Source organism: Onychostoma macrolepis, chromosome 22, assembly GCF_012432095.1.
Source record: "Onychostoma macrolepis isolate SWU-2019 chromosome 22, ASM1243209v1, whole genome shotgun sequence".
Lineage (NCBI taxonomy): Eukaryota > Metazoa > Chordata > Actinopteri > Cypriniformes > Cyprinidae > Onychostoma > Onychostoma macrolepis.
In genome coordinates, this window is record NC_081176.1 from 21,970,528 (window position 1) to 21,985,940 (window position 15,413).

A 15,413-nucleotide genomic window follows, 5' to 3' on the forward strand; every position below is an offset into this window, starting at 1 on the left:
ATTGTTATAAAGATCTTTATTCAGACTTTAAATAGATTTACAAAGCATACTAAAAAGGAGGAAGGAAGAAAAAATAAAATAAAATACAAACAAGGGGAAAGTGGCCCAAAATACCCTGGGTGCATATGAATTTTCAGTTCAGGTCAAGCGCTCGGCCACAAATACACCAAAGTCTCGTGTCCATTTTCCTGAGGAGGATTTTAGGTTAGAGTCACCACAAAGCTTTAAAATGAAGAAGGATATATAACAAAATTAAAATACCAGCAAATGTCAAAGAGTAGCTAAACTTAGTGAAGATTCAAACGCACTACTTCGCAACCCCATAAAATCGAAAACAAAACAAATAAGACAGGCTTGTTGGTGGATAAAATGAAACATTAAAGTCCAAAAAGAGGACAAAGCTTAGAATGGTCTGAACTGTATGTGATGCATCCGTTTATTAAACCCCTTGCCTTTTATCTGAGAAGCTTGTTCAGTCCTTGGCTACAGAAGCAGAATATGATGCATTGTGGTGTAAGAAACAGAAGTAGCCCTGAGAATGTGTATTCGCTACATTTTCCCCACCAAAGACACCAATACTGTTGAATCACAGACATTGAAACCTGAGATCAGGTGCCTTTGAAAGGCAAGTTGTTTATCGAGAATCGAATAAACATGAGCTGGACTGTTTCGCACTGATAGGTTGAACCCAACCTGCCCCCAAAACCAGACAAAACAACAAGAAACAAAACAAAAACAAACTCTAAAAGCGTCTCGGTTTGGAGTTGACTGCAACTTTTGGTTGCCACATGAACAGACGTACAATTAATTCATCGGGATCCATAACCTCTACGCTAATCATCTCTTGCCCTTCGTGATGTCTGGGATCTCAGATTTTCAAACTGAAAAAAAATCGAATAAAAATCCTTTTCGACTTGATTTAAAAGCTACGAAACCAAACGGAAAACCGGAAGCGGAGAGTTCGAAAGCTCGGGTGCTGCTCGTCAAGAGTCCTCCGTCCCAGAGTCATCTTCATCATAGCAACAGTCCTCATCTTCCTCTTCATCATCGTCGTCTAACTCCTCATCATCATAGTAGTCGTCATAGAATAAGGTGGAGCCCTCGTCAGCAGGTGGGGCGCGGGTACGGATGCAGTATTCGGCCAGCGTGGTGGGCACCTTCACCCCGTCCCGGTCAGCGTCGGCTTTGGTGGCTTGAACCTGCTTCCTGTGAAAAATGACCAAACCATGCAGTTGAGTGCAACGTGCAAAATACAACACAAATGCTATGCATGCATATGTCTAGATGCATAATGCATCATATTCGCTAAATGAAATCCAACAAAAAAAAAAAAAAAAAAAAAAAGTGCCTGTTTTGCTCTACGACACACTTAATCACAAAAGATGATGTGCATTTTGTAACTGTTTTGCTTTTGATAACCATTTGTAAGGCGAAGTAGTCTTGTATTATCACTTAATCATCAGAAAAACTGTCACAAAGACAAAGATTTCTGTCTTCCTCTGAGCCAGATTACAACTGTTTGTTCTATTCATGGCTGATTTCGCATGTATGCATGTTTCTGAAGACATTATTTTATGCCTGATCCTGATTTCAAGGTTAGAATTATGGCAGCGATAGAAGAAAATGCAAACATGACCCAGATATTTTCTGCTACATCTGTGGGTGTTTTACTACAACCAATCATTGACAGGAAATGGCAGAATTTGTGCATTTATAAACTTGTTTATGTAAAGTTATTTCACATTAAATGGAGTACTTGAAAATTTTTCCACTCCTTTGCAGATTGTAAATTAAAAGATTAATTTTTAACACCGTTTGATTAGTGCATTATAGCCGATACATACAGGTGCTGGTCATATAATTAGAATATCATCAAAAAGTTGATTTATTTCACTAATTCCATTCAAAAAGTGAAATTTGTATATTATATTCATTCATTACACACAGACTGATATATTTCAAATGTTTATTTCTTTTAATTTTGATGATTATAACTGACAACTAAGGAAAATCCCAAATTCAGTATCTCAGAAAATTAGAATATTTACATTTGAGTTTCAATTAATGGCCATCCCTACAGTATAAATTCCGGGTATCTCTTGTTCTTTGAAACCACATTAATGGGGAAGACTGCTGACTTGGCAATGATCCAGAAGACGAACATTGACCCTCCACAAAGAGGGTAAGTCACAGAAGGTCATTACTGAATGGTTTGGCTGTTTACAGAGTGCTGTATCAAAGCATATTAAATGCAAAGTTGACTGGAAGGAAGAATTTGGGTAGGAAAAGGTGCACAAGAAACAGGGATGACCGCAAGCTTGAGAATACTGTCAAGCAAAGCTGATTCAAACACTTGTGAGAGCTTCACAAGGAGAGAACTGAAGCTGGAGTCAGTGCATCAAGAGTCACCACACTCAGACGTCTTCAGGAAAAGGGCTACCAAGCCACTTCTGAACCAGAGACAACGTCAGAAGCATCTTAACTGGGCTGTGGAGAAAAAGAACTGGACTGTTGCTCAGTGGTCCAAAGTCCTCTTTTCAGATGAAAGTAAATTTTACATTTCATTTGGAAATCAAGGTCCCAGAGTCTGGAGGAAGAGTGGAGAGGCACAGAATCCATGTTGCTTGAAGTCCAGTGTTAAGTTTCCACAGTCTGTGATGATTTGGGCTGCTGTGTCATCTGCTGGTGTTGGTCCACTGTGTTTTCTGAAGTCCACAGTCAACGCAGCCATCTACCAGGAAATTGCTTCCTGCTGCTGACCAACTTTATGGAGATGCAGATTTCATTTTCCAACAGGACTTGGCACCTGCACACAGTGCCAAAGCAACCATCTGGTTTAAGGACCATGGTATCCCTGTTCTTAATTGGCCAGCAAACTCGCCTGACCTTAACCCCATAGAAAATCTATGGGGTATTGTGAAGAGGAAGATGCGATATGCCAGACCCAACAATGCAGAAGAGCCGAAGGCCACTATCAGAGCAACCTGGGCTCTCATAACACCTGAGCAGTGCCACAGACTGATCGACTCCATGCCACGCCGCATTGCTGCAGTAATTCAGGCAAAAGGAGCCCCAACTAAGTATTGAGTGCTGTACATGCTCATACTTTTCATTTTCATACTTTTCAGTTGGCCAAGATTTCTAAAAATCCTTTCTTTGTATTGGCCTTAAGTAATATTCTAATTTTCTGAGATACTGAATTTGGGATTTTCCTTAGTTGTCAGTTATAATCATCAAAATTAAAATAAATAAACATTTGAAATATATCAGTCTGTGTGTAATGAATGAATATAACATACAAGTTTCACTTTTTGATGATATTCTAATTATATGACCAGCACCTGTATATACGATTTGAAAAATCCTCCTTAATTTGAGAAGAGAACAGTACATGATGGGAATTTTTTTTTTAAATTTCAGGCATTTTTTCCCCAAATCAACAAAATTGTTTTTTCTAACGCAGGGCTGTGTAATAGATGTGAGCATAAATGGATGAAGAGAGTTTCTCGCACCTGATGATCTCTGAATACTCGCGGTCTTTCCCCTTACTGTCCCTCCATTTACGGTACATGACGGAGGCGTCCACGTTGGCAGGTGAGAAGGTGTTGGGCTCATTCAGCAGCGAGATAACACTCAATAAGATCGTCCTGAAAGGGAAGCAGATATCAGCTGATTAAATTAAACTAATTGCAACCGTTTGGCTTAATTATTGATCTCAAACTGTTGAGGCGTAACAGAAGAAAAGGCACTGTGCAAAGAATCACACGGGAAACTGCTATTAACATTAGATTAAGAATATGTAGAACACTGCAGTCTAATTTTATAAAATTCTGTTTTACCTCACATTCTGTGTTGGGTTCCACCTCTCTGACGGCAGTTCTCCGCTCTGAGGATCGTCCACTGGTGGGTGCAGTATGGAAATACATACGTCGCCATTCTGAAATAATGTTAACTTGTTAAACATCTGTCATGCATCTTTTTGATGACGATAAAAATGATGCTTAGTTTCATAAAATACTATTAAAAAGATGCAAGTAATTAATTGTGAATAATTTGACCAAGTTAACATAATTCAGTTTAAATGACTGAAATTGGCTTTTAAATTAAACGTTTAAGTCCAATGTTTGTTATTATACATAATAACATTAACATTCGGGTTTAAAAGTCTTAAACCACTAGTGACATTTTTCCTCACACAAGGAATTTCATAGTGCTTTATACAATAAAAATTGCTTCAAAGCGGCTTTTCAATGAAAATCAGATCAATTATAATAGTAATAATGTATGTGTAAACATACTTGGTAACAAAGCTCTTTCTGACTTCTGAAAAGTAAACAAAACTTGGCTCTAGAAATCTAGAAACAGTTCATTACTGTTTTTAATTAGATTTAAAATGCCTGATTTTCAACATGGAAATCTGTATATTAGCATATCCATATTCAAAATAATGCATTCAATTTACTACAGTTCCTCATTTAAGGTAACAGATTGTTTACTATTGTCAAAGTCATTGACCGTTCACAAAGAGCTTGACTGACAGGCGATCTGACCAATCATAACGCCAAATCCGCCATCTTGCCCGACAAACCAATCAGAGAGTAAAGTAGATTAACTTCGGTAAACTTGAAAAATATTGTGTATTGACGTCTTCCTGCGATTGAAATAAAATACCTTCTGATGTTCATTCATATTTATTTTGTGCTTAGGTAAATACGAAATGACGATTGGTTCACATGCCGCTTGAACTGCGACAATACAGCAATCTGTCACGACACATTAAAAAGCCACAAAATGTTATTTATTGTTTACATGAAAAAAAAAAGAATTTTAAAGCCGAGACCTTGTTTTCTACCAAAAGTAACCTGGTCTTTCTTGTCTGTTGGCATGTTATCAGATTCCTCTTTGCTCCGCGATGTATTTTTTTTACTGTGTGAAAACATGGTGTGTAGTGTGAGAGAGGCATGGCTTGTCGGACATAGCAACAGTAACTAAGGGGGGGCAGGTTTTGGTGAAGGGTCAATTATGATTGTCAAATTAGGTAAATTCATTTCCTACATGAATTTATTTTTTTAAAAAGGTAACATTCATAATGAAGACATTATTATATATTTTTATAGTTACATTTAATTTAATTTAATTTAATTATATTAATGTAAATGTGTTATGTTAATCCAAACAAATGCTGATCAGGCTGCAGTTTGATTGGGTTTGTGTAGACTAACCTCATAGATGTTGGGATGCCACATCTTGGTGAGGAATCTGAAGGCAGGAGGAGAGTACGGGTAGTCAATGGGGAATTTGATACGTGCCTGGAAGAAATAACACATTCATTAGGGAATGGATGTAATGGCACATTGTCTTCAAATGATACGTGATGAAGCACAGAGCCACTCAATGGAGCAATATAACACCAATATCCAAGATCTCTACCGGTGCTCTATAGCTTTGTCATTCAACTACATTAAATACACCTCCATGACACATTTTAATGACATATTCATTAGTCAAGTGATAAAAACATGGGTTTATTAAAAGAATACCTCATGCAGCAACCGACGAGATGAAGAAAATCAAGTGGTAGGCTACCCTTGGTATGTTTCTCATTTGAGAATATCTGATTTAACGGAAAGCCTGTTACAAGTTAAGCTACCATCTGCAATGCGGCCAAACAGCATATAAATTTTTTGGCACAGGCTGATAATCCATCCTTTATTTGTAGAGAAGACTCCAAGCATGTAGAAAAACACATCCTCAACATATATAAATACTACTTGAAAGCATGAACAGGTTGTGTGTACCATCTACTTTTTTATAGTTCACTATTCACAGGTCCCCTATAGGTCCCCCCAAACTTATCCCAATTGACTTACTTGTAGTGCTAAAATTCTCTTTAAAAAAAATAAATAAAAAAAGCAAGCAGTGCTTGCTGTGCAAAACTTGTTGCCACATTGCCAAAGAGTTTTACCATTTTCCTATTTGGTTGCTCAGGTGTTTTTGGTTGTTGAGGCAAAAGAGCCCAACCTTCAAGTCTCTATGATATTTTAGTCCCTAGATAAGGCTAGATATACATTAGCATGTGCCATAAAAAAAAGTGTTTAATAAATAAAAATCAGAAATTAAATTGATTTATTTTGAAATAATATATATTTTATAACGAATAATAAATGTAATATAAATTGAAAGGTGTATTCTTAATAACACTTATTAAATGTATTGTTTTTGTTGATAAACAACAACTATAACAGTGCATTACTCATTTTTATACAGTCTTTACATTTAAATAATCTAACTATTGTTTTGTTTAATTTAGTGTATTCTTACTAATTATAACAATTACTAGGCTATTAGTAGTCACAGTAGTAGAATTATTAATATTATATTATTATTGTTGATGAAAATGCTACTACTTTAAATTGAGATTATATTAAGGGCCAGATTTAGTATCATTTTATGTCAGCGCAAACCCTCATTTGGCATTAAAAAACTACTGTCAGGATTTACTAAAGACACGCAGTAGGAAATTAGCGCTTTACAAAGACTAAATCTTAGTGTCTTGTGGAAGCGGAATCTCAATAACCCTCAATATCATGTCCCATCATTTAAACCTTGTTGGCGGCACCATATTGCTGAATTCAGAATCCAGAACCCAAACGATTACACACTCAATCTGTGACATGCACATCCATGTACATTTGAGCATAACATAAACAAACCTTTTATACATGCATCCATTCAAATCCTTCACAATCTGTAGCAAGCTGAGCCTGGTGCCTTTCAGTACAGTGGGTGGTGGGCACACATGCACATGGACCACTCCACAACCCCCACAGCACACATTTGCTGATTTGGCACGGTCAGCTGGTGTGTGCTTCAAAGGCCCAGCTCTCAGAAGGGGTACTGGGGGGTTGGGACAACCGGCAACCACACACACACACACACACACACACACACACACACACACACACAGAGGCACCTGTGCATCAAGTGCTACTCAATTCCTGAAACCCAAGTAGTGTAGGGCAACTTGCAAGCAAGCAAGCAAGCCTATTAAACCACAAGTAGGGATCCATGTGAGAAGGTAACTGTATTACGTTTCACCGGAGGCAGCTTACAGGAGTCCTTCGCCGCTGCACATGACCCAACACACAAGAGCTCTTGTGACAGCCTGTGTGCCGAGCGTCTCGCTTTAGCTACGTTGCCTAATAACTGGATGATACTCAAACTTTAAGGACAGGGATGTTCTAAGTTACAGATTTTTATGATTTTTTTTTAATGACCGTTTATGATTTTAACCGTTGCATTTTTACATTCTTTGCAGATGCAACATTAACAGTCTTTCATATTGTATAACATACACCATAGCCAGGGCTGGGGAGTAACAAGATACATGTAACGGCGTTACGCATTTAAAATACAAAATGTGAGTAACTGTACTTCGTTATAATTACATTTTAAATGGGTGGTAATCAAATTACAGTTACATCCGAAAAGTATTTTAGATTACCAAAGTGATTACTTTGATTAAATTAATGTAATTTCTTAATTTAATATTTATGTAAACAGTTTGGGGATTTTAACCATTAAGGCAACTGATTCTCCATTGAAAAAAAATAAAAAGAGCAGCAACCTGTTCATTTAGCAACTCGTAGTGAGTGCATACGCTCATCACGACACATAAATGGACAACACAACAGAAAGCCGTTTGCGTAATGCATTTCTCTCGTGGAAATACAAAGACTATTATATAAATCTAAAAAAGGTAACATAACATCTCAGTGCAGTGCAATGCCTACCTGCAACAAAACTTCTATCAGCATCAAAGGATACAACGTCTAATCTGAAAAAGTATCTTGAGAAGTTGTTCTTGATCTTTGAAAAATTTTATCCAGTAACTCATTTTTCTATTTTCTAATATTTTGCGTGTTGAATCATTACATTTAATATTTCTAAGAATTTAATTGAAAAATGACACCGAATTCTCCTAGATTTCACACTTTGCATTCAGTTAACAGATCCATATGAATCATGCATGAAATAAAAGTTTATAAAGTCAAACGATAGCTTTGTGTGTCTTTATTCATTCGAAATGTTCTAGAATAGATCATCTTTGGCGCGGTAATGCGAGTTCATGATTCGATTCGTGCACAGATGATTCTTTTGAGTCAATCTCTTAAATGAATCATTTCTTTTGTTTAACGAAACCAGTGTGAGTGGTTCACATTAAACTGGATAGATCTGGGGTATGTTTCCCAAAAGCATCGTTAGCGAACTGTGGTTGTTAAATTACATTGAACTATAACGACATTACTTGCGACCGTAGTTGCTTTGGGAAACGAGTCCTGTCCATTTTGACTCGGCAATCGCTTCTCCATAGAGAGGATTATGAAGTATTCACTTAAAGTTTGGTCCATTCATTAAACAAATCTGTTGTATAACTTCGAGAACTGTGCCAGTTGTTTTGGCTACTTCTTTTATGATATGTTTGGTGTGTTTGGATTCGTTTTGAAGCTTGGAATGCAGCATGAAAGAGCACGGAATCCCATTCATTGTATTCAAATTGAATTTATATTGACTGGTAGATTTAAATGACAATTTTTTGTTGTTGTTCATAGAAATGCTGTGGAAAACTGATGTTGTTAAATGCAAACAGAAAACAAAAACAAGACATTAAGTTAATATGTTCCTTTGTGTTATATAGCTTAAGTACTTCAAAGTATTCTGAAGTATTTAGATTAAGTTACTAAACCTGAGTAATCTAAGAAAATACATTACTGATTACTTTTTAAAGCATGTATTTTGTAATCTGTAGTGAAATACATTTTAAAAGTAACCTTCCCAGCCCTGACCATAGCTAAGACTTTGGTACCAACCGACAGGTTAAAATTACAATTACTGCTTGTGCAGCATCAACAGTATATAAAACGGGACAATAACACATGACAGCTAAGACTTTGGCACCAACAAACCAGTTAAAAGCATGTGTGGCAGTGTATGATTTTTGTTGTCATATTTTTACAATCATGGCTTGTGCAACATCAACAGTCTATCAGACTGTACGATATACAACATGGCTAAGACATTGGTACCCAATTGGTCTGTTGAATGCTCAAATGGCAGTGTACGATTTTTACGAATTTAGTTTGAGACATCAGACTGTACGATAAACAACATAGCGAAGACTTTTGTACCAATCAAACGTATTGCTCCTTGAACACAACTGTGACAAAATTTCTGACGCTGACAAAACTTCGTTAGAGACAAATTTTGACGGAAAATTTACAAACTGATACCATGTATGAACAACAGATCAAGATGAACACTTCCAGAGTGGAGAAGCAGGGACAGCCCACAAGGCTATCGTGCCGACAACAACAAAATTGTTTGATGTCAAATACTCACGAACTACTAGCAATTTCTCAAAACACCACAACATCAATTATTTCAATGCAATTTCTCCCAACCACGACAATAATAGTAAAAAAACAAAAAAACAATGTGGCAACACATCTGAGAAGTTACGTCTCTAAATTAATCTCCTAAAATAAAAATTCTTCTTCAGAGAAAAAAAGTGGACATTTACATTATATGATTCATCAGGATGAGTGACGCACGATGCATTGCCACCCAATGTTTCTGGACCAGCTGATTCAGCAGATGTTAAACTTCACGATCGAGCCGAGCACAGCATTTGGTTTACATGAGCAATTCATTCTGGAATACACTCATATCCGCATTACGTAATGTATTTGGTTAATGTGAAATGCTAATGACAATGTGGGCCACTTAGAATAAACGAATCGTTTTTGCTTGAAAATCCCCATCTTGGAGCTTAACCTAAAAATAAATCTCTCTCCTACAATCCCATTTGAGAGGAAGAGAATCCCATGGACATTGGGTTGGAAGAGGAAATAAACCAGGTCACTGCTGCTCTCCTTGAACAAACGGTCCTGTTCTTCTACACCTCCTTCATTCTCCTCATCTTCCGGTGCCTGATCTCGCTCCCTCCATCCCAACTGAAACATCAGAGGGTACAGGGAAATGGTGTCCTTCAGGGTAAACTACATGAGGGAGAGACAGTCCCTGAGGGCCAGAGGTAGGAAGTTGTTCTTTTAATTCACACTATTGCTTCATTTGACACCAAAAGCTAGTTAAGAATGAACTGGGATCCACTGGAAGCAGGTAATTAGCCTAATTAGTGGGCCATGAATTTCTCGGTTAAGAACTAGAGCACCTGTTGACTGTGGACTGATCTATCAGATACAGTTGTTCAGACTGTGTAGTCTTGCATTTCAGTGTAATATCTAAATCTGTTGCTTGCACCTAGCTGAAACCAATGACAGCTGCTGTAACACCGGAGCAATGATTGACAACAGATTGGGTGCCGCCTTCTGGTTCAGTGGGAAGATCAATAAGTTGGTTTGTTTGTGTTTAACGCCATTCCAGCTTCTGTGGCTATTTTCATGGCAAGAAATATTATGGCTGAATTATATCATGTTTGGAAAATAAATAAGCCAATAGATCACAGATTAAAAAAGACAAATTAAACATGCATTTATCAATCATATCATAATTTATAATAACCATGCATTTTGATAATTAAAAAAAAAAAAAAAAAGTTATATTTATGGGCTTTTACGCTTTAATGGACAGGACAGTAGAGAGCAGACAGGAAAGCACTGTGTGGAGAGAGGCGAGAGGGATAGGCAAAGGACCGCGAGACGGGAATCGAACTCAGGACGCCGCGAGCACAGTTGTGCTAGCTATATGTCGGCGCACTAACCACGAGGCTATAGGTAACAACATGCAACCTTTTATTTATTTTTTATTATGAAACTGTGACTTTTTCTATTTACCAACAGCTATAAAAAGCATTTTGCTCGATTTAACCATGCACTGTTCGATTTAACCATTTTCGTAGCCAGTTTTAATGATCAAATTGTGAATTTATCCATTTACCAATGTTTATAATGGATTTCTTGATTTTCGTAGAATTTTTTTTGATTAAATTGAGAGTTTATCCATTTAGCAATGTTTATAACGGATTGCTTGATTTATTGATTTTTGTAGACTTTTCTTGATTATTAAATTGCAAATTTATTCATTTACCATCAAAGTTAATGAATTGCTTGATCAATTTTGTTGACAATTTTTGATGATCAGATTTATCCAATTACCAATGTTTATAATACATAATATATGAATATGTAAATTAATCTGTTTACCAATGATAATAATTGATTATTTACTGAATTCTTAGACAATTCGATTATCAAATTGTGAATTTACCAATGGATTTCACAGATAAATGAAAAACTAGAACTATGAAAATCAATAAATCAAGACATATTGGTAAATAGATAAATTCACCATCTGATAATCAAAAGTTGATTACTTACCATTTATAATAGATGGCTTGATTTAATTTTTATAGTCTGTTTTTGTTGATCAAATTGTGAATTTATTTACAATTGACTGTTCGATTTATCTATGGATTTTCATAGACTTTCTATGAATTTATTGATTTTTTATTTTTATTTTTTAATCTGAGTGTCACATTCAAGACTACACAATATTTTGCCATTTCAAACCAAATGTTTCTAAAAATAATTTCTAGCTAGCAAATTGTACATTTTCTCTAGTTTTTCCCAGGTACTGTACACAACAGCTTGATACTTGCTTCTAAATATGAATATAAGACCAACAACGACTACATTTCTTTTTTTAACACACTTAAGGTTTCAGGCCATGTGCCTGAACTGCGCAGAGGATGTTAAACATGAATTAATTCTCACAAAAGATTGTTCATTAAGGGTTCTTAGTCATACCACCAGACATCTTGAAAGAGTTAAATTGAGTTGTTATTATGGGCTGACTCACTCCAAACACCTTCCAGGCACTAAACGAAGCTAGAACAGGCCTAGTTAGTGTGTCAGTCTCTGGTTTCTGTGACACTCCGGCAGTCTGGCGAGAGGAGGGGGTAACATGACTCGAGCTGCCAGGCTGAGTCAAGCACGGCCAAGCCCAGCTCACATCACCTGCCACAGGGCCTGGGTGTGTGCACGCTTCACTGGAGCGACGAGCCGATCAGGAGCGAACCCTGCTACCTGTCAGCTCAGCGCCACGTGTAAGAACTTGAAGCCTGCTTAGAGAGATCCTACTCATGAGAACTTAATGACTGCGTCAAATCTCTCTTAGCTGGAAAATTGAAGCTGGATACAGAATGACGCTAGGGGTGGGTGACATGACCAAAATCTGATGATCACGAAATGAGTAATTTTGTATTACAGGAACAATATCTCATTCAATTAAAATTATATTTTTGTCCGAAATTAAAATAAAAGGCACACGTGTTTTATAAACAGATTTTTGATTAAATTATGATTGGATGAGCAGTGTCTGAAGTTGATGTAAATTGACTATAAAATGCACACCGTACATTCTATGATACTAAGTAAAAATTTGTTAAAATAATGAACTATATTACTTGATGGAAAAATACTTAGTACCAGTTTATTGCACATTGTTGTCTGTTGTTGCAGTTTATTTAAAGTTAAATTTAGGCATCACAACATTATAATGTAGGCTACAAAATAAAATTGGATATTAATTTTAAGATTTGAAAAAAATATATATTAGTGTTTTTAAAGATTAACTTTAGATGACAGCAAAGGTAAAATAAATGTAAAAAAATAAGTTAAATAGGGAAATTGGCAGCACAGTTACATTAAATACCCAATACTGACTATACCAATAAATAAATAAATAAATAATAATAATAATATTATTAAAACAAGTTAAAATACTATATGGGTCATTCTACAGAATTGATGCAAAGTCAGAGTTGGAAATGTCTTGGAAAAAAAATGTCTTTCTTCACAAATTTTGTATGTATGCAAATTGTACATCCAAGTTACACATTTCTAGTAATTGTGTAGTCAATTCTCATATTGTTTTGGAATATTTGTCCTCTCCCCAAATTTGTCACTACCGAAATCATAATATATAATTTAACAAGAAGGTTTATATTGATCTTATATTAAGATTTTGCATAAATCTTCCTTGTAAATATAATTTTTTATTCTTTTATTTTATTAAAAAATTTTCAAAAGGTAAGTCAATAACAATTTTACCAATATTTCAAGTGCGATTTATGAGATTTGTTGTATTCTGAATCCAATTTCTCTTTGTAAAAGGCAAAACGTTGCTAATACTGATTTCAAACGTAAGGATTCATTAGTTTGATTATACATTGAACAATCAAAACATCAAAAAACAGGAAAAAGAATGCAGAAGGGAAACCTGTCTGCTTTGGTGAAGTAGTGTGCAGGAAGTCATGGTTACTCATCTCTTCCTGTTGGAAGAGACGTTGAGAAGGTCTCAGGGCTGACCTGCTTCCTTCCTCACCACTAACAAACAGACACGGTTTTCCACATCAATGCAGGAAAACAACAGGAGAGAACTGAATTTTCACAGCTATGCATTGTTCCTAAAGATTAAACAATAGAAAGAGAGACCCTACTGGCCCAACAAATTTGTTTTTAACTCAGGCTGTGACTCGGTAGCCAATGTTCCCAACAGGTCGGCGGCCACTTGCTAATGTCATGATGTGTGGAGGCTGGTTGGCCAGCATGCAAGCCAATGACACACAGGCACAGCTATGAAGCCAGGCTAAATATAACTGCTATTGTTGTGGTCTGGCAGATTGACTTTGGTTGGACACAGAAGATGATATTTAGCAGCAATAGGTTCAAATAAAATATATGTACACGTGTTTATTTTAACAAAAAGTGCAGCTTGAAGGTCATATAAGCAAAAATCTTTTCTAATTTGATCAAATTTAGACTGACAGTGACACTGACAGATGGAGCAATAAATATGACTGAGGTTTTCCTGTTGACAGACACCGTTCAACTTGTAGAACACCAAGTGATAAAGCTCCACATGAAGCCATAGATTTTATAATTTAGGTTAGTGATGAATAAGGGAGTTCATTGTCCATCTTGAAAAACGTTTTTGGTTTATTACATTTAAAATAAACTCATACTTTGAACTTTAAACACCCAAGTCACACAGAGGGAACTTTACAACATTCAGACACTGTTCCAGTGAACTGTGTAAAAAGCAACTGATGGTAATTCTAGAGAACAATGAGGAACAATGGAGCAACTCTTTCATTGAGCACAGACCAAATTATGGACAAATGGAACGTTGGCGTTTAAAAATTAGAACGCCGAACGTTCCCTTTAAAGAAACAGTAACGTTACAGCGAAAACTAAAATTCTACACGTGTCGTTTTCAAACCCAAAACTTAGTTATTTCTTCCGTGGAACACAAAAGGAAATAATTTGTGGCAGCCTAGATCACATCTTTTCTTCATACATTTCATTTTGTGTTCCACAGAAGACAGACAGTCAAACAGGTTTGGAACAATAGAATTGTCATTCCTTTAAAAGCCAATGACACAAATCAACATCTACAACGTTTAGATCATAAGCAATTATAATAAAACAGAGTCACTCTCGTTTTCGAGTACTGACGCTTCGAATTAGTTTACGTATAAAAACTCGTCAAATTACATTAAAAGATTAAATACAGCACTCACCTTAAAATAACCCCCCTCGTAGTGCGTATTCGGGGGTCCGAAAATCGCGACTTCCCAGTTGTACAAGTCCGACTCATCGACTAAAGTTATTTTGAAGCCTTCAACCGGCTCGTCCTGGAGACTTTTCAGCTCCAACATTAAAGCTTTTTGGGAACTCGCAACATGATGGTGTCCACGCTGAGCCATATTCCGAAAACAAACGATCTGGCATCCAAAATAACCCCGCAAACAACTTTAGTTCGCCCGTTTCACAGACGCCACACACGCTCAGGCGAACAAACCCGAGATAAGTCACTCGATGACAAATTCCGCTCAGCGAGTAACAGCCCCGGACGATTTGTTGTTCGCGTCGGTCATCTGAAGTCCCACGTTAAGCACCTGCCGTCGATATTAAACGTGTTAGATTAATCAAGCGTTCCGCTAGTAAATAAACATACGAGCAGGGCAGCTTGTTTGAGGAGTCTCGCTCCCTCCCCCAGCGTCACTCTATAGGACGCTGTGCCTGCAGCTGAAGATCACGGCCCGCTCCTGCAACCAATGAGCTTGAGCAGCTTAACCCAGCGAGGAAACTCAGCACAAGGAAACGTTTCAGACGCGCTTAAATATAGTTTGTATTGCTACACTGACTTTTTATTCCAACAATGTATGGAGTAAGCTCTATCTATCTATCTATCTATCTATCTATCTATCTATCTATCTATCTATCTATCTATCTCTTACAATTTTAAAAGGTTTATAAGTACGTGTTTGAAACCAAAACCACAATTTGTTACAATATCCATCCATCTATCTCTCAACATATATCTCTCGA

General features: G+C 36.6%; 1 protein-coding gene across 1 annotated transcript; it reads right to left on the reverse strand.

Annotated features, from left to right (window-relative positions):
- cdc34a (cell division cycle 34 homolog (S. cerevisiae) a) lies at positions 1 to 15,139 on the reverse strand. The gene is made up of 5 exons (XM_058761508.1): positions 14,603 to 15,139; positions 5,223 to 5,309; positions 3,840 to 3,937; positions 3,513 to 3,647; positions 1 to 1,206 (listed from the first exon to the last, which is right to left on the reverse strand). Exons 1-5 carry the CDS (start codon positions 14,786 to 14,788, stop codon positions 984 to 986), a joined length of 729 nt encoding a protein of 242 aa, XP_058617491.1. The 5' UTR covers positions 14,789 to 15,139; the 3' UTR covers positions 1 to 983.
- Positions 15,140 to 15,413: the final 274 nt, after the last annotated feature.

Excerpts from the sequence above, each read along its gene's own strand:
- cdc34a (XM_058761508.1), bottom strand. The coding sequence starts at position 14,788 with ATGGCTCAGCGTGGACACCATCATGTTGCGAGTTCCCAAAAAGCTTTA. Across the intron at positions 3,938-5,222 it reads GGCATCCCAACATCTATGAG|AATGGCGACGTATGTATTTC; the intron begins GTTAGTCTACAC and ends ACATTATTTCAG. Across the intron at positions 3,648-3,839 it reads AACCCAACACAGAATGTGAG|GACGATCTTATTGAGTGTTA; the intron begins GTAAAACAGAAT and ends CTTCCCTTTCAG.